The sequence below is a fragment of the Lynx rufus genome, unplaced genomic scaffold, assembly GCF_022079265.1.
Source record: "Lynx rufus isolate CCGP_SWC_20201006 ecotype Redwood Valley unplaced genomic scaffold, mLynRuf1.p SCAF_1, whole genome shotgun sequence".
NCBI lineage: Eukaryota > Metazoa > Chordata > Mammalia > Carnivora > Felidae > Lynx > Lynx rufus.
Window position 1 is genome coordinate 195,732,840 of NW_025814823.1, and position 26,670 is coordinate 195,759,509.

Below are 26,670 nucleotides of genomic sequence, written 5' to 3' on the forward strand. Positions count from 1 at the left end.
TCCAACTTCGGCTCGGGTCATGATCTCACGGTTTGTGAGTTTGGGCCCCGCATCGGGCTCTGTACTGACAGCTCAGAGCCTGGAGCCTGCTTCGGATTCTGTATCTCCCCCTCTCTCTGCCCCTCCCATGCTCATGCTCTATCTCTCTCTGTCTGTCAATAGTAAATAAACGTTAAAAAAATTTTTTTTTTTAAAAAAAGGATGCTCTGCCTATTGGGTTGATTTAGGCATGGGCAGAAAGGGGAGACCAGTCAGGAGGCAGTTTCTATAATCTGGAATAAGATTATGATGATTTGACAAGAATAAGCACAGTGAAGATGGTGAGAAGTGGTCAATTTCTGAAAAATAGTTTTATGGTAGATTGGAAATGTTAAATGTCGATGGGAGGAAATGGAGTATGAGAAAGAGGAGATAAATACTTTGGACTGAACCACAGGAAGAGTAGAACTGCCTTCTACAAGACCAGGAAGACAATGGCAGGAGCAGGCCTCTAGGATCAGTGAATCCAGCCCCCTATCCTTTGGTGGGGAAACCAAGGCCCAGAGAGGAGGAGCGATGCACCCAGAGTCTCACACAGGTCATGTGTCTCTTTGCTCTAGCAAAGAGCCCTTGCTTCGCAGCCCTTGGCCCCCACATCATACAAAGGTAACAAAATAACATATAGAGAATGATTACATTTTGTTAAGAAAAAAAAAAAACAACCAGGGTGCATATGCACACGACACAGTCTGTATGCACATGAGTTACGTGAATTTAAGGTAGTGTTATATAAAAATATTAGTAAAGATCCACTTTGTATGTAGAATTTACAGCCTTTAGAATCCCACCCAAATTCAAAATTTCACAAAGTATGTCATAATAGCCAGACTGATGCTCAGAAGGGCACAGTGAATTGTGCTACACTATAACTTCCATACGGCGGCCACTTTGGCTGGGACACAGAAGTGCCCACCTGGTCCTTCTGTGAGAATACAGAGAGAAATGCCCTGGTCACATGGCACTTGTGTGAGAGGTCTGAGTAGTTACTAGCTGTAGCATGAGCATTCATCATTAGTATAATTTAAAACATTCTGTAAGCCATAACGATACAATTCAAGGATTCATTAAGCGGCACAAGTGCTGAAAAATGAATTCTAAAATCCTCAGTTTGGGCATGGGTATTGGAAGACATAATATTCCTATAACGAAGGCTGAACACCATCATGACACCACATGCTGAGGACTAGGGAGAGTGCATCCTGGAAAATAAATTAGGAACAGAGTGGAAATGAAAAGCAGCAATTTAAAGCAAAGACCCTGCTAAGGAAACAAATACCGGCTCAAGTACATAGGAAAAGTGCTGGTGCCAGATCGACCCGTTATAATGTGCCTCTTGGCCAAGCTGTTGTGATTTTTATAATGATCTGAAAGGCAGTGATAATGATAAGATGTTTTACCACGAGTATTTCTGCGGTAAATGGAGTACGTTTAAAGAAAGAAGAGTATGTTACAAAGCTAAGACACTTAGGCACTCTGGAGTCCCAGAGAAAAAAATGTACGAGTGCTTCAAGAGCCCCTCCTGTGAATCCAGGACGAGTGCTGTGCCACCAATATTGGCATTCTGATGCCTGGGAGAGTGTGTGAGGGACAGAAGATTCTGCAGACACAGAACTGGGAGGCGCAGGTGAAAAGATGGCAAGGGGTGCATCAGTCCGACAACCTGCACTAGCCCCCAGGATTACAATGACAGGAGCGTCAATTCACATGTGTGAGACCCTTGGAACCAAAGGCTGCTCACACAGGAGGGCATCACAAGAGCACGCTTTAAACGTATTATACTGCTTTAATGGAAGGAAGACTTTCCCAGTGCTGTGCGATGGCCAATGGGGTATCACAAATGGGTTATGGGGTGCTGAGGTATTGATACTCTTGCCCCTTGAAGCAGCCAGGCAGGTCCCAAAGTGGCTAGAGCTCCTGAGACAGTTAGCTCTAACCATAAACAGGCTTTGTTATTTTCTACATGTTACGATATAAAAAAGACTGGGAAACGCTGGATAAGTAGAGTATCGGTATGATTTCAAATGGAGACACTTTTGAGAATGAAAGGGGCCTTGTTAATATTTGCATCAGGACAATCGGCATAGAGTGGGACTGCTCCAGGTAAACTGGGATGTATGATGGAGTAGGCAGAGTAATGGTCTCCAGAGATGTCCACATCCTTATCCCCGCAACGCTTAGACAGCAAAAGGGACTTTGCAGATGTGATTAAAGTAAGGGTTCTGAGATGAGGAGATTATCCTGGATTATCCGGATGGACCTGGTGACATCGCAAGGGCTCTTACAGGAGGGAGGCTAGAAGGTCAGGGAAGAGGCAAGATGCTATTCTACTGGCTTTGGAGATGGAAGGAGGAGCTGCATGCCAAGGGAATGTGGGAGGCTCTAGAAGCTGGGAGAAAAAGGAAGCCGATACTCCCTAGAGCCTCCTGAAAGAACAGTTTTGCTAACATCTTGATTTTAGGACTTCTGACTTCCAGAACTGTACGAGAATGTTTGTGTTCTTTTACTCCGCTGTGCTTGTGGTAATTTGTTGCAACAGCAATAAAAAACCAGTACAAATATTTGTAATTGACAATAAATTTATCTCTATGCTTATATAATTTAAAGCTATAAAGGTAAATAACTAAAACAGGTATAAATTTGCACTAACATTGTATTAATAAATTGAAAACTCATTATATTGTATAGAGAGATGGAAAACTAGAGAACTGAAAAAACAGATGTTAAAAAAGCTTAGCCACAGAAAGAGGGACTTTTCATGGAGAAGGTTAGATGAGAAGACTCCAGTTTTTATTATAAATCCTCTGGTTAAAATATTAATAGTCTAAACCTGGGTGTGTATGTTTTATTTTGAGTATTAGTTTTTAAAATTTTTTTTTTCAACGTTTATTTATTTTTGGGACAGAGAGAGACAGAGCATGAATGGGGGAGGGGCAGAGATAGAGGGAGACACAGAATCGGAAACAGGCTCCAGGCTCTGAGCCATCAGCCCAGAGCCTGACGCGGGGCTCGAACTCACGGACCGCGAGATCGTGACCTGGCTGAAGTCGGACACTTAACCTACTGCGCCACCCAGGCGCCCCAGTATTAGTTTTTAAAGTAAGGTTGTTTGGGGGGAAGTTTCCAAGAGCTTATTGGGCTCAGGTTCTCCAAAGCTATAGCCCCCGCCCTACCTGAAACCTGCTTACAGATTCCCCCTCATCCACAGAACTTCTCCTAACCTTTTACTCAGCCAACAGCTTCCTTGGCACAAGATAAGGCCAACTGGTAGGTCCTCCTGAAATAAGGCAGGAAGAGGCACCATTGGACAAGGAATATTCCCAGGATTGGACCCAGGCAAGGGTCCGAGAGATCTGGAGCAAACCCCCAAAGCCCCATCTGTAGGGTGGGCAGACCTTGACTTTACCTCACAATGCTAACAAAGGGCCTGGGAGAGCTGAGAAGAGAGAAGGGCCTCCTGTTGCCACTGAAAAAGCACTGACATAGGAGCTCGAAGGAAAGGGCTGAGGCCAGCTCTACCATTGACTTAGCAAATCCCTTTCAGTCTGGGCTTCCGCCCCTAGCTGCTGAAATGAATAGGGGAAGGAAGCTCACCTCCCAAATCTTCCTCCTTCCAAAGATGACTGGGCGGGCCCAAGGTCAGCCAGAGAATCATTATGTATCACACCTCAGAGTTTCTCTGAGATGGTCTGCTGCAACCCATTCATTTACACATGGGAAACAGCCTCTGCGAGACAAAGGTGTTCATTCAAGGTCATACTTGGTAACTTCCGATGACCTTCACTTAGACCCTAGGGTTCTATGGTTACCATTTGCATATGAAGACACAGAATGGTACCCGTTTGATAAGCAAATAAATTGTATCTGAGTCTTTAAAAAATCCAATATAAGATGCCATTATGGAAAAAACATAGCAATGACCTCATATAAAAGATAAGCAGTTATATCAGCTTTCTATTGCTGTGTAATAAATTACCACAAGCTTAGTGGTTTAAAACAACACACTTTTATTGTCTCATGGTTTCTGTGGGTCAGGGGTGGCTTAACTGGGTCCTCTGCCTACAGGAACTCACAAGGCTGTAGTCAGGTGTTAGCTGGGTTGTGTTCTCATTTGGAAGGACAACTGCCAAACAATCTTCCTCCAAGCTCACTTGGGTTGTTGGTACATTTACTTGCTATTGTAGGACTGAAATCCTCAGCTTCTCATTGGCAGTTGGCTTCTTGTTGGCCCTCAGCTCCTAGCCATGTGAGCCTTCCAACATGCCACTTCTCCAAAGCCAGCTGAGCTTTGAGGACTCTAGAGAGAGTCTGCTGGTTATATAAATTCTTAGATGACATAATGTAATCATGAACGTGACATCCCATCACCTTTGCCACATTCTGTTAGTCAGAAGCAAGCATGGGCCCCACCCACACTCAAGGGGAGGGGATATACAAGAGCACGAATACCGTGAATATCAACAGAGGTGGCACCTTACAGTCTATCCACCATTGTGGTGAAAACTGTAAGTGTAAAAAGACTGAAATCTCTACTCCAGCTAAGACAAGATGAGAACTCAGGTTTAGCCACTGGATTTCGGAATGCAAGGCATTGTTACCCTTGACAAGAATAGTTTCAATGAAGTAATAAGGATCAAAGTCTACTGGAATAGATTCAAGAGAATGGAAAGTGAGAAATTGGAGAGAGTGAGTAGAGACACCTCTTTCGAGGAGTTGTGCTATGAAAGAGAACAGACAGATGAGAGAACAGTTACTCTATTATGTTTATATGTTCATTGGAACAATGCAGTAGGAAGGGGAATTTTGATGGTCCAAGAGAGAAGGAAGGATCATTGCAAGAGCAAAACTCTTGGTTAAGTAAAGGGAAGGGGAGGAGATCAGTGTGCAAGATAAAGGAACTTAACGACAGGTGAGGACAGTTTACCTATTTTTGTGGGAGAAAAGCCTGGTATATGATTCAGACACAGGTCAGTGGGTAGATTCCATGGGTGGAGGATAAGGAAGTTCTCTTCTGATTGCTTCTATTTCCTCAATGAAATAAAAACAATGTCATCAGCTGAGAGTGAAAAGGGGAGAATACTGGAGGTTTGAATCAAGAGAAGAGATAAGAAACAGTCCTCCTGAAGAATGGGAAAGCAACAGAAACAAGATAGGTCATAGATCTGCCCAACAGTGCTGGGACCCACCTGAGGGTCGTGTTCATAAATTTAAGATGCAACCAGCTGGCAAATCTGTGTATATTTCTCAACCCATATTCAACTGCTTGGGTGTAGTCTCAAAGTAGAGGCGAAGTTGCATCTACCCAGTATTACGGCTTTGAAAGTTGGACCCAATACAAGGAAAGGGATAAGACGGATAAGAGTGAGTGGCAGGGGTGACTGCAATGACTGTCTAATAGCTGGGTTAAGATGGCAGTGAGGGTATGAGGGGACGAGCAGTAGATAGGGAGCAGAGTAGCACTGGTAGACTGGGGGCCCTGATGTCAAAGATCTGGTGCGGTCTGCAGACTCATGGATAGAAGATGGACTGATAGGAGTTGGTAAGCCATCTAGAGAATAGGATGTTTGCAGTAGAGATTTTGAAGGTGGTGTAGTCTCCGGTGATGACAAGGCCTAGGCTATGATGGGGGGAGTGAGTGTTTAAGGTGGGGTGAAGGGCAAACTATCTGGAAGCAGTGACCTGCAGAGAAAATGGTGACCTCAGGGGAGCCACATTTTAATTAGAGCAAGGAGGTGAAAAGAACATTGCCACGCAGAGGACTTCCCTCTTCCTCGGGAAAACCTTTGCTGACCTCGTTGCAAGAGCCAACTGCTTTTATTACACTCAAGTGTTCAGAGCACTTACTACAGTTGAAACTTTTACTTATTTATGACAAACCCTGAGTAATATTCATGGTGTCCAACTAAGCTCCTGGAAAACAGGCACCACACTGCCTGGGACCGGGGGATCCTCAGCACCCAGAAAAGTTCCTGGCACGTGGGCATTCAATCAGTACTGGTAGAAGGAAAAGAACAGACTCTTAGAGCAGTGGTGAGAAGTCTCTGTGGGAGTGGAGGAAAAGCGCATTCATTCGTGCTTTTGGTCTTTTGTTCTTCCTGAGGATCAGAGCCTGCATCACTCCAGGCCAGTGGGGTGGAGCTGTACTGAAGTTCCTGAGGCTTCTAAGGCTCAAGCAGCTGAGAGCTGGGCCTTGCAGCTCCTACATGCCAAGGCTGTTCTTGCTCAAGCTTTTGCCAAGCGATGGAGGCTCTCCACCCCTCACACACAGTGTTTGGAGCTGAAGAGTGATGTATCCACCTGCCTGGGGCTGGGGGCACCTCTGCCAGCAGCCAGTCCCTGAATGGTGCAGCCCAAGGAATGTCCCAGGGGCTCCCAGGCAGGGCTCAGCAACTCTCCCACCAGGGCTCCTGCTGTCTAAGGAGGCCAGTGGGATCTTGTAAATGTCCTTTCCTCCCCAACAGTAGCTCCTGCGTCTAGGATCTTGTACCTTGAGACTTTTGTGGGAATTCTTTCCTTCTTTTCAATCGCTCAAATAGCTAAATCTGGGCTCTTCTCCATTTTTGACAGGCAAAGAGAGGTGTAGAGATGGGCAACAATAATGTTCCTTGAAGATAATGCTTTTGATATAAGCATAACTTTTTAGGGATCCTTTCAACATTATTGAGGACCCAGTCATAATGGGGCTACAATAATGAACATGAGACACGATCCTCTAAGGCTCTCGCAACTCACAGAGGAAGATATGTACACACATAGCTGAAATCCCAGACAGAATGGCATGAGTGAAATCAAGGATCCAGAAGAGAAAGGTATTTTTTCCAGATGGTCAAAGCAGGGAAGGCTTGCATTAGAGGTAGCGTCTGAGCTACTCTTTGGAGAAATGGTGTTGTCAGTGAGGACACCTATAAAGCATTATCTGCCTCTACTGAAGAAGACAGGCCAAGTCTTTGCCAGCAGAATCAAAGAATCCCAGGTTTGACATTAACCTGGGTCAGTAGAACATTGTGGAAATGAGCACTGGTTTTGGCATCAGATGGAACTGACTTCAAATCCCAGCTCTGCCACTTACTAGCTATATAACCTGCAACAAGTTACTCAACCTGTCTTAGCCTCAATTTTCTCATCTGTCAAATGGGGATAATAATAGTTTCTACTTCAGATGATTGTGTTAAGGACCAATTAAGTTGAGTCATGCAAAGCACTTAACATGGTGCCTGGCAAATAGCAATTATTTGCTGAAAAGGTTAGCTAATTCTAGCATGGATCAGACTCGCTGTTCAGACCTTGAGCAGTCTGAGGACAATGACGAGGCCTCATTTACCTCTGCGTCCTCCCAAGCCTATCACTGGGCACAAGGAGCCAGTATAGGTTTGCAAAATGAATGATCAGACAGAGGCGACATCCTCTTTATCAATCTCTTAAATTGCAGGTAAGGGAAGATTTTTTAGGGGAATGAGTACTGTTGAATCCTAGGAGGTTTTTTTTTTTTAATTTTTTTTTTTTAACGTTTATTTATTTTTGAAACAGAGAGACAGAGCATGAACGGGGGAGGAGCAGAGAGAGAGGGAGACACAGAATCGGAAGTAGGCTCCAGGCTCTGAGCCATCAGCCCAGAGCCCGACGCGGGGCTCGAACTCACGGACCGAGAGATCGCGAGATCGTGACCTGAGCTGAAGTCGGACGCTTAACCGACTGAGCCACCCAGGCGCCCCACCTAGAAGGAGTTTTAAAGAAGGTTGCGTTATGGACAGAGATTTTTTAGGAAGATAAATTATCATCTGTCCTTGAAGGTTTAAGGGGCCAGTCTGCTTGAGGTTTGCCTATAGAGGGGGACTGTAGTAGGACAATTGAAGCATTGTATGTGAGGGAAGAGAATATTGAAACGAATGACTTTCTGAGATTCCAAGATGTCCTGTGTAAGACCACAGGAAAATGCACTCACCCCCATCCCGGCTCTGCTATTCCCACCGTAGCTGTGTGACCTTGGGCCAACTGTCCCATCTCTGAGCCACAGGTAGCATTGTGAGAATAAATCCTATTGCTTTCCGAGGCGTTGAGAGGGTTGCATGAGGCACTTCTCCCTCAGAGCCTGTGCAGGGCAGGTCTGAGCCTGGTGCTGGCATCCCGTGGGTCTTCTGTCACAACCTGACCCATTTTATGAGAAGCTTTGTCCTCAAGAGATCACAGGAAAGGCAGAGGAAATGCTCTGTATCGCTTGTCCCCAGAACACCCCTAAGTTAAGGTCAGGCTTCCTGTCCTGGAACCCTGAGTACAATTAGATCTAGAGTTAGCAGCTGTGCCAAGGGAACAGGGATGAACGACAGATCCAGGAGGGTCACTGCAGCACACCGAACTCACTTCTGCTTGTGCCAGCCGGGGCCCGGAGACACAGCCTGGAGACTGAGAAGGGCGCTAGCCACCCCCTGTGCCCACTAACATCACCTCGTCTGCCTCAGGAAACCAGAGGCGATGCCACGATGGAGACCAGGCAACTGAGTTCCCAAGTCAGGGTCTGTTCTATTGCCCCACAAGCCGGGGGGCAGGGGGTGGGGGGAGGGGAGGGTTACAAATCACACACTCTCTCTCACACACACACACACACACAACACACACACACAACACACACACACACGCTTTTTTTGATTAGCATAATTTTATCAGCAGCACAAATACATACAGCCACCTAGTACGAGTCTCTAGTGTTCTGATAGAGCCCATGACAGGAGGGGTTAGGGCCACTCCTTTTTCTTGTCCCTCCTCTACTCATGGCCACTTACTTCTCTGGTCTGCTCTCTGTAGGGTCTTATTGTCTGTCCATGTGAGACTGACTAGTTATATACTTATATCAATAATGTCAAACTGCAGAGTTCATGATCCCCCTGTCCACGTTTCTTAAATATTCAGGTGTTTTGTTTTGTTTTGTTTTAATAGACTTTATTTTTTTCAAGCAGTCTTAGGTTCACAGCAGTATTGAGCAGAAAGTACAGAGTTCCTGTATACCTCTTACCATAACACACTCACGTCTCTCCGCTATCAACATCCCCCACCAGAGTGGTACGTGCGTCACAATCAATGAATCCACACTGACACATCATCGTCACCCAAAATCCATAGTTTATGTTAGGGTTCGCTCGTGGTGGTGTGTGTTCTGTGGGCTTGAACAAATATATGACAGGTATTCACCACTGTGGTATCATACAGAATAGTATCACTGTCTTAGAAACCCACTGTGCTCTGCCTAACCCTCTCTCACCTCACCCCAGGCAAACACTGATCTTTTTATTGTCCCCATAGTTTAGCCTTTTCCAGAATGCCGTATAGTTGGAATCAGTCAGTAAGTAGCCTTTTCATACCAGCTTGATTTCACTTGGTAATATGCATTTAAGTTTCTCCCATGTCTTTTATGGTTTGATAGCTCATTTCTTACTAGTGCTGAATAATATTCAGACTGTCCGCATGTCTCACAGTTTATCTAGTCACCTACTGAAGGACATCATGGTCGCTTCTAAGTTTTGGCCATTATGAGCAAAGCTGCTCTAAGTATTCATATATAGATCTTTGTGTTGACATAAGTTTGCAACTCATTTGAGTAAATACCAAGGAACATTATTGCTGAATCATATGGTAAGAATGTTTTGTAAGCTTTGTAAGAAACGGCCAACCTGTCTTCCAAAGTGGCTGTGCTGTTTGGCATTCCCACCAGCAGAGAGTGAGAGTTCCTGTTGCCCCACATCCTTGCCAGCATTTGATGTTGTCAGGTGGTGGATTTTGACCATTCTAACAGGTGTGTAGTGTTTTAATTTGCAATTCCCTGATGATATATGATGTGGAGCATGTTTTCATATGCTTTTTCGCCTGCTGTGTGTCTTCCTTGGTGAGGTGTCTGTTCAAGTCTTTTGCCTTTTTAATTAGATTGCTTTTTTTATTGTTGAATGTTAATGTAGGTAACAGTCCTTCTTCAGTGATTTGCAAATATTTTCTCCTAATCTATGGCTTGTCTTCCCATTCTCTTGTCCAATCCATTTTTGTCCTGTATTTTCATCCTAACATACCTACTTAACTCTCTTCCTTCTGACCACATCCCCATCTCTGGCTGGGTCCTCTCTGTCTGCTGGTGATAAGCTTCGTGGCCATGCACTGTGTGGGTGTCCTGGTGAACTATGCCCACCACTTCTTTTTATCTTATTTTATCTTATTCATTTTAGAGAGAGAGAGTGCATGCAAGCAGGGGGGAGGAGCAGAGGGAGAGGAGAGAGAAAATCTTAAGCAGATTCCATGCTCAGCGAGGAGCCCCAAGCAGGGCTGAAGCCCACAACCCTGGAATCATGACCTGAGACAAAATCAAGAGTCCGACACTCAACCTACTGAGCCCCCCAAGCACCCCTGTGCCCACTACTTCTGCTACAGGGAGAGCCTTCAAGCCTCCTTGCAAACAAGGCTTGCTTTGCTTTAGTTCCACCGCCATGGTTTGCCCTGTTTCCTGCCACTTTTCTTTACGCACATCCCAGAACAAGGCCTCTCAGTCATGCCCCATCAGCCAAGAGCTTATTCAGTTTTTGTCTCTGCAGTTTCTATCACAAAAGCAGTGTCCACTTTTCACCTTACACACACAATTTAAAAAACACTATTATATATGCTTTGCCCCAGCTCTACCATACCCTTAATGCAGAATGGCTTTAGCCAGTTTATTTAAGAGCTGTTTGGCAGAGACGGACGATATTCACAACACTGGGCTCAACACTGGAATGAAGAAACCTGCTAAATCCACTGGGACATAGTATAGGGCACAATGCAATGGGAATCATTTGGAGGCAAAAGGGCTGGGTTTGAGATCTAGCTTTGTTTCTTGGGTGTTGTGGTTCACTGGGCAATTCCCTCAATTTCTATGAGCACCGGTTTTCTTGTAGAAAAACTGTCGTAAGACATTCAGTTGAATCTACCTCATAGGATAGCTTTGACGATTAAGTAAAAAATCTATATGATATTCATTTGTAAATTGTAAAGGACCTTATGGTGTGTTTTATTTATGTTAACTTGTGCCAGAATTTGGTCTGAAGGGTGGTGTGGTAGCCGAAGTTTTACCAAGAATACCTCCATTTTCAGAAGAAATGAAGGTATATTTGAAATCTAAAAAAATATATATATTATACATATATGATTTTAAAACTCACTTTTAAGTGCCTGCTTATATATACAATGTTTATAAATTAGTGTACATAATGTTTACAAATGCATAGAAAAGGTCTGGACGTGAGCACACCACACTGTGAAAAGTAGCTACTTTTGAGGAAAGAAGGAAGAGAATGAAATTGGAATGAGACAGGGGAGGATATAAATAGGGATGTTCCTTTTTTCTGTATATATTTCTAGACTCTTTGACCTTTTTATAATAGGCATTCATCACCGCTGTATTTTTTTAATTAAATGGCAAAGAAGTCACATTCCTTGTTATATTTCCCTGAAATTCTGATGAGCCCAGAGGAGCATGAGTCCCTACGCTCCTGGTAAAAATCGTTGCAACAAGAGGCAGCGTGCATGATTATCTTCATTGCTACCACAAAGACCAGCAAGTTATGCGGTCTCAGGGAAGCAGCAGCGTAAAAGAGGAAAATCACTGTGGTGGGAGCCAGGAGACCAGAGGTCAGCTCGCTGTGTGACTTTGGACAAGTGCCCTGCCCCCTCTGGCCTGAGTGTCTGTCACCATGCTTTCAGTGAGTACATGCGACTTGTTAATCTGCTTAGCAGACGGCTCCAGGAGGACGGGGCCCTGCCTCTCTTATTCAATAATATGTACCCTAGTGCCTTGCACAGCTGCAAACACTCAGTAGGCACTCACTAAATGTTTAGTGAGTTGTAGATGATTTTGGAGACCCTTCAGGGAAGTGAGGAGGCAGAGTGGGCACCAGTGGGCATTAGCACCTAGCATTTCTGCCATACATCTACCTTTCACCTTTCCATGCAGCCTTGTGCTAACGGCCTGCCTTGCTTTCATCTCACGATATGCTGCTAAACCCAACAAAGACCCATTTCCTGTGCCCTCTCCCTTAGACTTAATGGGCCCTTTATGAACCATGGGGATATGATGAGGCAGCCCTGGTGGCCAGCCCCTATACCTGGCTCTGGGACCATGCCCCCTGGAGGGGTACCTTGTCCTCTCCTTGCCTGGAACAGAGTAGGATGGTGAGTCCCACTGAGGTCTCAGACAGCCTCTAGTCCAATGTTGATATCTGTCCCTCAGAAACACATACTTAATTAATATCAACACTTTTGAGTGTCCTAAAGTAGTTCTCAAAGTTGGTCTCCAGTCCAGGTGCATCAGTGTCACCCGGGAACTTGTTAGAAATGCACATTTTGGGGTCCCATCCCAGAGCAAGTGAATCAGAAACTCTGGGGATGGGCCCCAGCAATCTGTCTTTTAACAAGATATCTGGATGATTCTGATGCGTATGAAAGTTTGAGAAACAACCATACACTGTTGACTATAGAAGTGGCCTCTAGGAGCAAACAAATATATATATAAAAAATTGACATTTCCTGTGCTTAACGGGAAGATTTTCTTTAATCCTGAAAGGAAGACAGCAACGGAACAATAACCAAGACTCGAGCCTTGCATATGGGCCAAGATGGACTCTCACAGGGTCAGAGCCAGGAGTTTCTAGAACCCAGCCCCCTAAAAGTGCAGATGGGGAAAGTGAACCTTCAAAACAGGGAATAACTTGCCCAAAGTCACACAGTGAATCATAACAGGCCAAAAACCACAACTCTGGGTAAACATGTGATCTAAATGCACTTAGCTCCTAGTTCTCCTGGGAAAGAACAACTGTTAGTTACTCTGAGTGTGGATTAGCTGATTCTGGGTGGCTAGAGTCTGGAGTCACCTCTCCCTGCAGTCAGGGGACATTCTGACAGCAGAGCTGTGGGGGGTGTGTGTGTGTGTTTTGGTTTTTGGTTTTTTTGTGTCAGCTCTTCTTCCTCTCTGTCCCCCCACTGCCCACTATTCCGTAGTCATTGGAATTCAAAAGATTAAATAATGAGGCTACTGGATACTGCTTTCACAGTGTGAAACAAATCACTCTTAATTCAATGGGTGTCATGCTGGGGTTGAACCTTTACCGGCAATCATTAATAAATACCGTTTGAGATCACATTTTGCTGTAAGTGTGATTTGGGGTACTCTGTGAACATATCTATTTAACCCTATTGGTTCTGCTAATTGTGGACCTGTCTAAACAGAAAGAGCCTAGGTCCAGCTTGCCTTGGACCAGGGGGTAGGAAATGGGCAGTAGAGACCCTCCAGTTCCAGTGGTTGAAGTGGCCAGGGCCAAGAAACCAGAAGGTGATATAAGCAAAAAGGGGTCAAGCTGAGGAGGCCCTGGGCCAGTCTGAGATGGCTCATGACCCTGAACATCAGGGAATGCCAGCCAGTATACAATGACTCAAAGTCACATGGACTGTGTGTACTTTCTAGAAGAGGAGTCCATTCACCGAGAAACCAAGGATCCATTTGCTCATTAATTCATTCACCCACTCACTGAACAAGTATCCACTGAGTACTCACTCTAGACCAGCCCCCATGCTAGGTGCTAGGGAGACAGGAGTAAATATAACAGGCATGACTCCTGCCTTGATGGAGTTTTATTACCTAGCAGTAGAGATGGAAAGTACATAAGGAAAATTATGAATTAATAAGAGCTATAGGGGGTTGGGGAAAACCTGTCTAAAGAGGTGAGGTTTAAACCAAGATCTGGAGCACAAGTAAGAGCAACCACTTGAAGAGGCAAAGGAGAACTTCCTTAGGAAATGGTATTGCCAGTGGCCATGAAGTGGGAAGAACTCAGAGCCCTTCAGAAGCTGGCGAAGCATTCTGAGGAGGAAGAGACTGTAGAAGGAAAAAGTGGAAAGGCAGGCAAGAGCCAATCATGCATCAGAATGTTAATTCAAGAGCAGAGAAAAGTCCCCTCTTGAAGCAGAGGAAGGGCATGATATAATCAATGAGTTTTTAAAAGACCACTAGAGCTGCTATGTGGAGCATAGATTGGAAGGACAAGAGTGGAAACAGATTCATTCCACGGGGGAAAGGATGGCCAATTCCGAGCAAGTGTTCAGTGTCCAAGTCAAGCCAGTTGGAATTTGCAGGAGGACAGAGCCTTCCTTCTCCAAGCAGATGAGATTGGGCAGCAGGCAATGGGATAGGGAGGCCAAGGCAGGTCTTGACTCCATAACTACCTGGACACAAAGTTTCTGCCTAAAAACATACCTGGACATGGGGGTAATGAGCCTTCCAGGGTCATTCCTGTGCCTTCTGGAGCTGGAGGAGGTCTGAGGCTGCTGCAGGCCTTCATAGCTGTGGCTGTAGGTGGCAATGGCATCCAAGTAGGAGAGGTGAGGCAGGGGCTGATAACACAACACACGAGGTGGCCCCATATTCTCTCTGCCTTCCTCCTTTTTATAATAATCTCCTCCGAACACCCGGGTACATCGTGTTCTTCTTCCTGGTTGTGGATCACCTGGGCTTCTATGCGTTCCTTATGTTTCTGGCAGATAACTGTAAGCAGGCAGAGCCCTGGAGCAGAAACACAGATGGCCAGAGATAGCCCAGCTTGAGCTTTGAGCAGCTTTCTCCAAATCAACCAAGTTAGTGAAAACTTAAATGATTCGGCCTTTGCTTTGGGACTTCCAGGTCCCTACCTCACAGCAGCAACAGAAAAAACCAAGCACACCTTTCCACTTGAAAATAATCAAGGTCTTTCTGTTGGAGAGGATATTATTCTAAACACCTTCATCTGGCTCACAAGACTCTGGGTGACCTGGCACCCACCTACCCTCCAGCCTGATCTTCCACTTCTCTTCTGTAAGTGTCCCATGTCCCAACACAGCTGTGCTATCTACTGTTCCCAAATATATCCTGTCTTTTCCTACCACTGAGCCTCTACTTATGCTATTCTTCCCACGTGCAATGTCCTTCCTCCTCCAGTTATCTCCAAGTACTTAAATCGTGCCCATCCCCCTCTGGGTATCATTCCCTGATCCACACAGAATTGCTATCTTATATTTCCCTTTTCGATAGATAGATAGATAGATAGATAGATAGATGTAGCTTCCCTTGAATATAGTTATGTGTCCACATCCCTTCCTTCTAAATAGGCTGTGAGCTCACTGAGATTAGAATATTTCCTCTGGAATTATTAAAGCAACTGCTCATAGATATTTGTTAGTTCTTCAAACCCGAGTGCTTAAACAAACACAAGTGGTATAGGTCATCAAAAGGCTACAAGGTATGACGTACATTTAGGACTCACTGTTGTAAATACAAATGTCTGCATGTGTCTATATACAAAGTAAAAATACATATAGTATCTACCCTAAATTGTAACAACAGTTGGGGGCGCCTGGGTGACTCAGTCAGTTAAGCTTCCAACTCTTGATTCCGGCTCAGGCAGTGATCTCATGGTTCATGAGATTGAGCCCCACATCCGGCTCTGCGCTGACAGCATGGAGCCTCTTTGGGTTCTCTCTCTCCCTCTCTCTCTCTCCCTCTGGCCCCACCCCCAACACATGAGCTCTTGCACTCTCTCTCTCAAAATAAATAAACATTAAAAATAAAACAGTAACAGTGGCTACCTCTCTGAGATGAACTTACAAGTGTATCTTTTATCTTCATTTTTAAATCATTAGGGTTGATTTTATCCCAACAGAACACAAAACCATCACAGCTCTTTCTTTTTTTTTTTTTTTTAAATTTTTTTTTTTCAACGTTTATTTATTTTTGGGACAGAGAGAGACAGAGCATGAACGGGGGAGGAGCAGAGAGAGAGGGAGACACAGAATCGGAAATAGGCTCCAGGCTCTGAGCCATCAGCCCAGAGCCTGACGCGGGGCTCGAACTCACGGACCGCGAGATCGTGACCTGGCTGAAGTCGGACGCTTAACCGACTGCGCCACCCAGGCGCCCCAAGCTCTTTCTTTAACAAAATCAAACAATAATATAAACATTATTGAATTAAAGATCCCTATAAATCTCTCCCCTATGAAAATATACCACTAAAAGTTCTATGAATCATTTTTCACATTTTTTCATGAATATTCAAATATCCTATGTACTAATCATTCTTTTCAAACTATGATATTGATCTGTTAGTTACTTTTTTTCTTGTATAATGATAGATCATAAGTTCATCACAGATGATTTATTTACCAAGTCCTTATTAACAGACATTTGGACTATTTCTCTTTTATTTTATGTTATAGCTGTTATAAGCAAGGTTGAGAGAATCTCCAGAGATAATTCTGCTTTTTCTAAATCTTTAACCATAAATATTTTCTATCATCATAAAATGAAACCTTTATGGGGCACTTGGGTGGCTCAGTTGGTTAAGCGTCTGACTTCAGCTCAGGTCATGATCTCACAGCTCTTGAGTTTGAGCCCCGCATCCAGCTCTGTACTGACTGCTCCGAGCCTGGAGCTTGCTTCGGATTGTGTCTCCCTCTCTCTCTGCCCCTCCCCTGCTCACTCTGTCTCTCTCTCTCTCTCTCTCTCTCTCTCTCTCTCTCTCTCTTAAAAATAAACATTAAAATAAATAAATAATAAAACGAAACTTTTATTTAAATAAAAGGAATTATCTGGGGGCACCTGGATGGCTTAGTCGGTTAAGCCTCCGACTTCAGCTCAGGTGATGATCTCAGTCTGTGGGTTTGAGTCCTGCCATCTGGCTCTGCGCTGACAGCTCAGAGCCTGGAACCTGCTTCCAATTCCCTCTCACTCTTTCTCTCTCTCTCTCCCCCTCCCCTGCTCATGCTCTGTCTCTCAAAAATAAAAATTAAAAAAATTTAAAAAATATTGTTTAAAAATGAAGTATCTGGGTCATCTCTCTGTTCAGAATTTCATTAAAAAGCTCTCTTTCAATTCAGCAAATAGGTGTTGACTATCAACCCGGTGCTGGTCACTTTGCTGGCAATACAGTAGTGAGCAAACTGGATACGTACACTCCGGTGGGGACGGTAAACATTTAACCATAATCAAGCTAGTGTAAAGTCACAGTCTGTGATGAACCCTGTTGAGGAAATGGGCTAGGTGCTCTGATCTAGTTTAGCGGCGTGATCTGGTTTGCGGGGCATTGTACCTGCAGGCTGACCAGTCACTAAGAGAAAGTCCGTAGCGCCGGAAACTGTTCCACAAAGGAAACCTCCAGGGGCTTGGTGCTTCTGAGGGCTGAAAATCTGCAGCAAAGGCTGGAGGGCATGGAGGCGGGGCCTGGAGGGCATGGGGCGGGGCCTGGAGGGCATGGGGCGGGGCCTGGAGGTCGTAGCGGAGGCTCGTTGTCTTCCTTCCTTATCCGCAGGTTATCAGACAGTCGACGGGACCACCGGCGATTGTGGGGCAGAGGGCTCCTTCCTGCCACGCCCACCCTGGGCATCCGCATCTGCGCAGTACTCCTCTTCCCGGTGCCAATGGTGTTCATCCAGAACCTTCCAGGCCTGTGGACTTGCTCCGTGCTCACCAGCGTTCTCATGCTGGAATCCTGGCCCTCATCTTCCAGCACCTCTTCCAGGCAGGTTCTTCACCCCAGACCACCCTCTTGATGGATGTGTGTGCGTGTGCGTGTGCACGCGTGATCACACACATGCACGTGCACACACACAGGTGCGTGTGAAACAAAAGTAGGGAAACGCACCCTCCAGACTGTTCATCATTTCTCCTGCAGAAGGAAATTTCGGGTTGGGATGTGGTTTTGACATATATACAGGATCCTCACTTAGAACATTTCTTCCACTGCTTTTTTTAATAGAATGTCTATTTTTTTAACGCCCAAACTACACAGAATGAACGCATCTGTGCCACTCCAACTTTTCTGTACTCTGTTTATATAAGTAACATTTACATTTATGCCCCCAAAACTCAATATAACAGATTTGGCAAAACAAAACAATCTGTGAGAAATGTCTTGAGCCGTTTCTTACATTTTTCTGCTGCAGACACAATTAAATGTTAGAATCCCACACAGCTTGGAAAGCAGAACAACTAAATGTCCACAAAGAGGATGTGGAAGATGTTACTGTAGATAAAGCAACTTCTTGTAAGTGCCACATTAATTTGTGCTGAGTGTCACATGGTAAGCATTTATAGCAAACATCAGAGTTTATTGCTTACATGTAGACATTTTATTGAGTTTTACTTACGTTTCAAAAATTGGTTACGCGTTTGGGGTTGATGTGTCATGTGACATAATGTTTCCCATTTAAAATAATAGGAACTTGATTATCAGCATGCTTACACGGATCATAAAATTTTAGCAGCAGATTACTGATACTAAGAAGGATTTTTCCCCCCCAACAAGTAGGTATTTTGTTAACAGGGACAAACTAATAAGGACTTTATTCAACTCAACTAAAAGTAACTGGTGGGGGGGAAAGGAGAGTGTTTGAGAAAGATCCAGGGCCCTTTTGTGGAACAGCCAGGCCCCAGGAAGGATCCCGAGGCAGTCAGACTTTGCGAGCAGCACAAACCCAGAAGTCCCGCCACATCAGTGCTTCTGGTGCCTCTGCTCAGGTTGACTCTATGTCTTGGCTTTATTTCTCTCAATGTGAGCCAGCTCTGTTCTCCGCTCTTGAGTTTTAGATTTTACCACTTTAGGCACCAGAAGGAAACAAATCTGAGTTCTAGCTGGTCCCAAAAAATCCAGAGAAGGAATTCATCAGTTCAGCTTGGGTCAGGTACCACCCTTGAACCAATTAACTGTAGTGAGGGGCATGATCCATCCCTGGCCTTCAACTTGGCTCCCTCACAAGGCACAAAACCTTCCCCCAGACATCACTGTGTGGGGTCAATCAAGGAAAGGGCTGAAATGTGGATTTGAGTCCTAGCTTTGCACAGGCCATATGACCCTGAGTAAGTCATACGTTAGAATGGAGCTAGCAATTCTTACCTTGTTAGGCTATTGTGGTGTAAAAGTGCTTGGTGCAAACCCAGGGGTTCTTAGGCAGCAGAGCAAGTGTGGTGGAGGCAGGTAGAGACTCTAGAGCAGCCGTTCTTAACCAGGGGCGATTTGCCCCCGGGGGACTTGTGGCAATTCATGGAGACATTTTTGGTTGTCACAACTAGGAGAGTTCTGTATACCAGCAACTAGTAGGTAGAAGCCAGGGATGCTGTTAATCATCCTGCAGTCAGGAGCACTGAGATCCCTGCTCTAGAGCCAAGGGACCTGAATTCTATTTATAGCCCCCCTTCCATTTCAAACTTTGGCAAGTTACTTCACTTTTTGTGCCTCGTTTTTTCCATCTGGGAAATGGGACTGATACTAGTACCCATCTCCAAAGGCTGTCCTGAAAGTCAGATAGATTAATAGATGCGAAGAGCTTGGACCCCTGTCTGGAACTTGGTTAAATACCACTAAATGGAAGCTCACACCTCCCCCAAACCTGGCTAAGCAGCAGAATCCCTTGAGATCTTGTTTCGTAACAGATTCCCAGGCCCTGCTTTAGTTGTACTGGATCAGAATCTTTGGAATTTGGAATCCAGGAATCTGTGTGTGTGTGTGTGTGTGTGTGTGTGTGTGTGTGTTTTAATTCCCCAACTGATTCTGATGATGGGCCAAGCACTGGGGTGATGACTCTGAAGCGTCGCTGTACCGGGCATGGTCTTGGGACCAGAGACATCAGCGGCACCTCAGCAGGACCACTCAAACCCCGATGTGCGTACAAGCCACCTGGGGACCTTGTTACAATGCAGGTTCTGATCCAGGAGATCTGAGTGGGGCCTGAGAGTCTGCATCCCTGACAAGCTCTCAGGTGAGGCCAATGCTGCCAGTCCTCTGACCACACTTTGAGTCACCAAGCTTTAAGCGCTTTGTGTACGTGCGTGCGTGTTGTGATGCCCCAGTCCTAGAGTAGGCTCAAAGCCTGTTGAATTCCAATCAGGACTGAGCTGAAATAGCTATCACTATTGGCTATTTTGAATAGCCGAACGCAAGGTAAGGACAAGATACTGCACGTGAACTCTAGATGGCCTCTGTCTTCTGAGGACCCCACCCCCACCCCGAGCCTAAGCCACAGTGGAAGCCCCCACTCTCCTCTTCAGGTCATTCTGGCTGGAAAGGCTCTCTCTGTTCCCAGAAAGAATAAAGAAGCTTCAGAGGCTCCTGGAGACCAGTTTGGTATAAATAACCTAGAGATCACCTTGTTTACAAGTGGATTTTTAAGGTGTTGCTTTATCATGGCTGGTGTCTCGTGAAGGACGTTGTTCTTAAGCTGTGAGGCCTCACCAGACTCCAGGATTCTGTGTTCTTACAGAGTCAGAGATAGGACAGGACCTGGAGTTCATTTAACTCAGTGGCTTTTCAAAGTGTTTTTCCATACCTCTGGTGACGTGTGGAATGAGTTTGGGGGCAGATGTTTAGGGAGTACTTCCTGTTTTCTTAGTTATGTATCTGTATTAATATGTTCTCTCCTACTCCTGGCAATTCAGAATTCCATTGCCATACTTCTTTTTAAAACCGATTTTGCTTTAAAACATTGACTTGAGAAACATAAATAGGTGGAACACACATATGGTAAATGGCGGAAGCTTCAGACATGCTGTTTTAGCTCAACGTCCTTGCTTTCTGGAAGGAGACACTGAAACCAAAGAGGCCCTGAGCCTGGATTTTTCTTATCCTTAAAATGAAGATAACACTCCCTGCCCTGTAGGGTTATAGTGAGGGCTAAACCAGGCATTTAAAGAATTTAGCACACAGGGCGCCTGGGTGGCTCAGTTGGCTAAGCGGCTGACTTCACTCAGGTCATGATCTCGCGGTAGGTCGTGATCTCGCGGTAGGTCGTGATCTCGCCGTTTGTGAGTTCGAGCACCGCGACGGGCTCTGTGCTGACAGCTCAGGGTCTGTGTCTCCCTCTCTCTCTCTCTCTCTCTCTCTCTCTCTCTCTCTCTGCGCCCCTCCCCACCTCGTGCTCTGTCTCTCCCTCTCTCTCAGAGATAAATAAACATTAAGGCAAAAAAAAAAAAAAAAAAGAATTTAGCGTGGTGGCTGGCCCATCCTGAGGACCTAAGAAATATTAGCTGCTCACATCTGTATCAGACAGGAACCATCTTAGTAGGATCGCTGTTAGGCTTGCAGAGACTCGAGCTCCCCATCTGTAAAATCGAGGCATCAGATCAGAGGGCTTTAGACACCCTCGTTCTCTCACTGACCCCAGGTTATTGGCTCCAGAGAATGGCTGAGGGCAGAAGGCCAACTTCTACCCCCACCCCACCCAATCCCCCAGTACACTCACTTTACACATGGAGAAACTGAGGTCCAGACACTGCCCCTAGAACTCAGCCCCTGCCACTCTCAGTTCTGTCCTGAGTGTCCTCCTGCCTGTGTCCTCTTAAAGAAACAAAGTCCATCCACCACAGGTGCAGGTCGGCAGAAAGTGGGACATATTGTAGGACTCTGCTGGCTGGCCGGCTCTCTGTATGCTGGATTTCCACTGTGTTTTCTCAAGGTCAGTTTCATCATAACCGTTATCATCGCCCTCCCCCACTCCCGCCCCTCCTGAATTTCTCCTTCAGGAAATCCCAGACCCCTAGTGGCAAAGGGGAAGACCTACCCTTTGATTCTTCGGGACAGCCATCTTTGCTTTTGAAGGTATTGGGGTGGGAAGGTTTGAGATGGGGCAAGGATCCCCACCCCTGATGAGAGCGAGGAAGCGAGATAGTCTAGGTGAAGGGCACTAGCTATGGAGCCGACAGACATCGGTTTGAGACCGGCTTCATGTTTTCAACCTGTGTGATCCTCGACAAGCTATTTAATACTTCTGTGAACCTCAGTTTCCTCATCTGTAAAATGGGTTTATAATGCCTACAAAGCAAGGGCGCTGTAAGGACTCAATGAGATAATGTAGGTAAAATAGCATGTTGCTGGCACAAAGTTAGTAACTGTCATTATTATAGCTTCACCAACCCTTCACCTAGTGTGGGTAAGAATACCAACATGCTAGAGAAAAATAACCGACAGAAAGCTGTGAATGTTGGGCAGATCTTTTCAATGAGCCTTACTTTACCCATCTGTAAAATAGGAGAACTGAAAACCTCTTTATGACAATCCCTGCCAAGCAGACAACCTGCTTAAACACTTAAACATGTCTTCATAGTAAAAATTTACCATTTACATTGGTCTGCCCTTAATCAGCACTTTTGGGTGCTAGAGATATTTTAATGCAACAAGAGAAAAATTACTTAAAAAGCCAGCACAAAACGGAATTTAGCAACGCTTTTCAAATATTTTTTTACCCTCTGAACCCTTTGAATGAAATCACAAGAGGAACACAATATTTAATACAAACCAGTTACCTTCACATACCTCAGAAACACACACACACACACACACACACACACACACACATCTATGTGTGGGAACGTGTATATCCTGCACTCACACATAGAGAGGAGATGGTGACATAGCAAATGTGCTAACCTTCGGGGGATCTGGTGAAGGATATATGGGAAGGGTATAAGGGTATATTTTTGCAACTTTTCCATAAGTCTGGAATACTTCCAAATAAATAAAGAGATCAGAATTTGATCCACAGCTTGAAGTGATGCTCACATCCATACACAGATAATGAAACCAGGGACTGGAAGCAATGAGGCTTGTCTAAGTGCATATCGCTGTTAAATTCCAAAGCCAAGGCTTAAGCCCTCACCGTCCAGCTTCCAGATCAATGCACTTGTCCTCTCAGATGCTGCTTCCAACCGTCCTCTTCTCTTTTCAGTTTCCCTGCTAGTTCTCCTTTTTTTTTTTTTCAATGTTTATATGAGAGAGAGTCAGAATGCGAGCAGCGGAGGAAGAGAGAGAGAGGGAGACACAGAATCCAAAGCAAGCTCCAGGCTCCAAGCTGTCAGCACAGAGCCCAACACGGGACTCGAACTCACAAACCGTGAGATCATGACCTGAGCCAAAATTGGACACTTAACTGACTGAGCCACCCAGGCACCCCTTGTTTGACACTGCTGTTACTGGGTCCCCCTGCCACTGACTTCTCCACTGTCCCCTCCCTACACACACACACACACACACACACACACACACAGGGCATCCTGAGCTGTTATTCAGAGCTGATGCCCCCATGTTACCACGAGATACAGAATCACAGATGACAGACAGATGGAGCTGGAATAAAGCATGAATGTGTAGATTTTTCTAGACACTCACACCATGCATAAGGAAACAGATTTCTCCAGTACAATCTATATTCTTTTCCATCCTTCAGTCAGGATCCATTGCATATTCTGGTGTATAAGATAGTCTCCCCTGTAAACTCGAAGCAAAAGGAATCCAAAATTATACTGCAGGCTACAAACCTGTTAGTGCTGGGAGGTCCCCTTCCAGACCTGAAATTAGGGATGGTGCTCCCCCTGGTGGGCTGCATGCAGAAGCACAACTCCTACAAAGACCCCAGCTTGTACATTCTGAGGTTTTCTGTAAGGGAAATCATCATCATCCATGGGCCACAAAGCTGCTCAGGGGTAGAGCCTTTCCTGAGCATGGAAGAGGATACTCAAGTATAGATTGCTGGGCTAGAATACCTTTAAGGTCTTTTCAGTAATTGGTCCTGTTATAATTCAGTAGTTCCTTGTGCCTAGTGGGGCCATGTCTTTGGAGTTTTTCTCTCTCGAGCTTTATGATGGCTGAGATGAAGGAATTTAGAATAATACACAGTGAGTGAATGGGGTCTTTACATAAACGGGGGCCACTGTATAATTATGGCTCCTCTGTTTACAGATTCTGCCTCTGGAAAACGAGATGCAGTACCATGTTCAGTTTCCACTCATTCTACATGGAGCGCTGTTCAAGATCGCCACCCTGGACATAAGCCTAGGGGCCTTGGGCTACCTCAGGTTTGGGACCACCACCCAGGCAAGCATCACCCTCAACTTCCCCAACTTCTGGTGAGTGCGTTCAGGCTTCAGAGCCAGAAGGCTGATGTGCAGGGTGGGGCCGATAAGCGTCCCCTTATCAGAGGGGAGTAACACAAATGAGGATCAGGTCTATCAGGGTGAAGAGATACTAGGAAACCAGACCGTGGGAAGAGGTGGACTAGATAAATCGAGAGATCTGGCTTCTTGTCCAACATGGCCATTAATTCTCCTATGTTCTAGATAGGATATTTCCCCCCTCTTCCTATAGACTTCAGTTTCCCCATCTACCCAACAAAGGGATTAGACTAAATGATTTCTAAGTGCCCTCCCAACTTTGACTGATGTATTAACCAGATCCCTTTCATTTGCAAGTGACTAAAAACCAATCCAATCTGGCCTAAATTTAAAAAGAGAGAGGGGCGCCTGGGTGGCTCTGTCGGTTGGGCGGCCAGCTCAGGTCATGATCTCGAGGTCTGTGAGGAGCCCCGCATCGGGCTCTGTGCTGACAGCTCAGAGCCTGGAGCCTGCTTCCGATTCTGTGTCTCTCTCTCTCTGCCCCTTCCCTGCTTGCTCTCTTTCTCTCTCTCTCTCTCTCTCAAAAATAATAAATATTTTAAAAAATTTTAGAAAAAAAAAAGAAAAAAGAAAAAGAGAGAGAAGTCCATGCATATATCTACCTTCAGGCACAGCTGGATCCAGCTGTTTAGGTGGTACAGCAGGACTCTGTCTGTCTTCATCTGTCACGTGTTTTCCTCTGCATGGACTTTATCAAGCATACTCTTCCCACACAGCATACAGTGGCAGATAACTAACTACTAACAGCCTCTCAGTTACTCTCAGCCCGTGTAAAGAGCTTTTCTCTTTTCCAAAAGGTCCACTAAATCCCCGATTTGATTCTGATTCCCGCAGCCAGGGTCACATGTCCATTCTGAACCAGTCCTATGGCCGGGAAATGAAATAAACTGATTGGCTGGCCTGGACCCTGTGCCTTGCTGGGGTGGGTCAGGAGTTCCTGGAACCTAGTTGGACTGAGAGCAGGGATGGGGTCACTCCTGCTAACCGATGGGGTGACAGTTGCTAGGTCAGTTAATCCAACCGAGGTCCATGAACACATATCATAATTGCAGTCAAATCTGAGGACCACAGATTATTTGGTAGACGTTCTTACAACTTCTTGGTAAGTCAGACAAGGTGGTGAATGGGGTATCGCTATAGGGTGGCTGACAGCTTCTCTTCCGTTTTGCTCACCCTCGTGACTTCCCAGAAGTGCTCAGGTTCTCAGGTACATAGACCCCCCCCCCTTGTGTTCTCCTCCCTGCTTTATGCCCTTACATTAACATCCTCAGAAATAGTCTATGTAAATTTAAATAGAGCTTAGCACGGTGACAGTCACATAGAAGTGACTCAATATTAATTTTCGCTATTATTATCTGCCCCTGAAAATACAATCTCATACATGGGATTCCCTTTCTTTAAAAAAGAAAAAAGAATCTAGACTGAGATACATTGTTTTCCTTGTGTGTGACTTCTAAATTGATTCTTGGCTACTGTAAATTAATGGCCCTAAAGAACAGAAATTCAGATTCTTAATCTAATGTGTAAATAGTAAATACTTAGAAATATATGTGGTAACTTAGATTTCATTTTGAATGACTGATTCAACTCATCGTTAATGTAATGGGGAAGAGGGGCATCTGGGTGGCTCAGTCAGTTAGGTGTCCAATTCTTGGTTTCGGCTTGGGTCATGATCTCGTGGCTCATGGGATCGAGCCCCGCATTGGGCTCTGTACTGATGACATGGAGCCTGCTTGGGATTCTCTCTCTCTTCCTCTCTCTCTACCCCTCCCCCCAGTCATGTGTGTGAACGCACGGGCTTTCTCTCTCAAAATAAATAAATAAACATTAAAAAATATACGATAGAGAAGAGAGAATACAGATACTTACTGAGAATTTCCCAAATGGTTTACAGGCGTGGTCTCATTAACCCCATCTGGCAAGGGAGACAACAGCACCAGGTCAAGGAGTCCTAACATGATTTGGCCACGTTCCCTAGCCTCGTGGAAAGGCAGACACACACACACACAACCAATTCCTGTTCTATGTGAGAGTCTCTGTAACCTGGACAAGTGTTACGGAAACTCAAAAGGACAGTTAATTCTGACCAGGGAACAGAGAGGCTCCACAGGGGCCTCTGAGACTTGAACAATGAGCAGGAATGTGACAGATTAGGAATGGAGGGAAAGGCATTCTTGGCGGAGGGAACAGCATGTGCAAAGGCACTGATGCCAAGGGTGTGTCTCAGGCTCAGGGGAGGGCTCTCATTGTCTGGTACTGTTGCAGTGTTGAGCATGGGGTTGGGGGCAGAGGCAGGAACTGTTGTGAGATGAATCGGTGAAATTGCACTTGATACACAATGGGCTTTTAATCCCAGGCTCAGGTTTGACACTCTTTCGTGTAGGTGATGAGATACCACCATTAAAGGCTTTTTGAGCATTATAACATAATCACTCATCTTTTCTCTGTCTTACGTCCACTAAAAAGTAGTGTGGTTCTTTTTTCTATTCTTGATAAAAATGAGCCCCATGTATTTAACAGTTTATGACCAGAGACCATCAGATACAGCCCCGCCTTTTTGTAGGCAGAGTATATCCCCATTTTACAGATGAGGCCAGTGAGGTTCAGGGAAGTAAAGTGACCTAGATAGTGTTTTGTTTTTGTTTTGTTTTGTTTTGTTTTGTTTT

General features: G+C 45.2%; 1 protein-coding gene across 2 annotated transcripts in view; it reads right to left on the minus strand.

Annotated features, from left to right (window-relative positions):
• SLC36A1 (solute carrier family 36 member 1) overlaps window positions 1-14,540 on the minus strand; it is a 67,362-nt gene extending 52,822 nt beyond the window's left edge. Inside the window, exon 1 of one of the 2 annotated variants that reach the window (XM_047092259.1) lies at window positions 14,294-14,536. In XM_047092259.1, the coding sequence (XP_046948215.1) occupies window positions 14,294-14,405 (112 nt within the window). In that variant the 5' untranslated portion in view covers window positions 14,406-14,536. Of the gene's footprint in view, window positions 1-14,293 lie in introns of both variants that reach the window. The other variant, XM_047092268.1, reaches the window with a different exon arrangement.
• Between the last annotated feature and the right edge of the window lie 12,130 nt (window positions 14,541-26,670).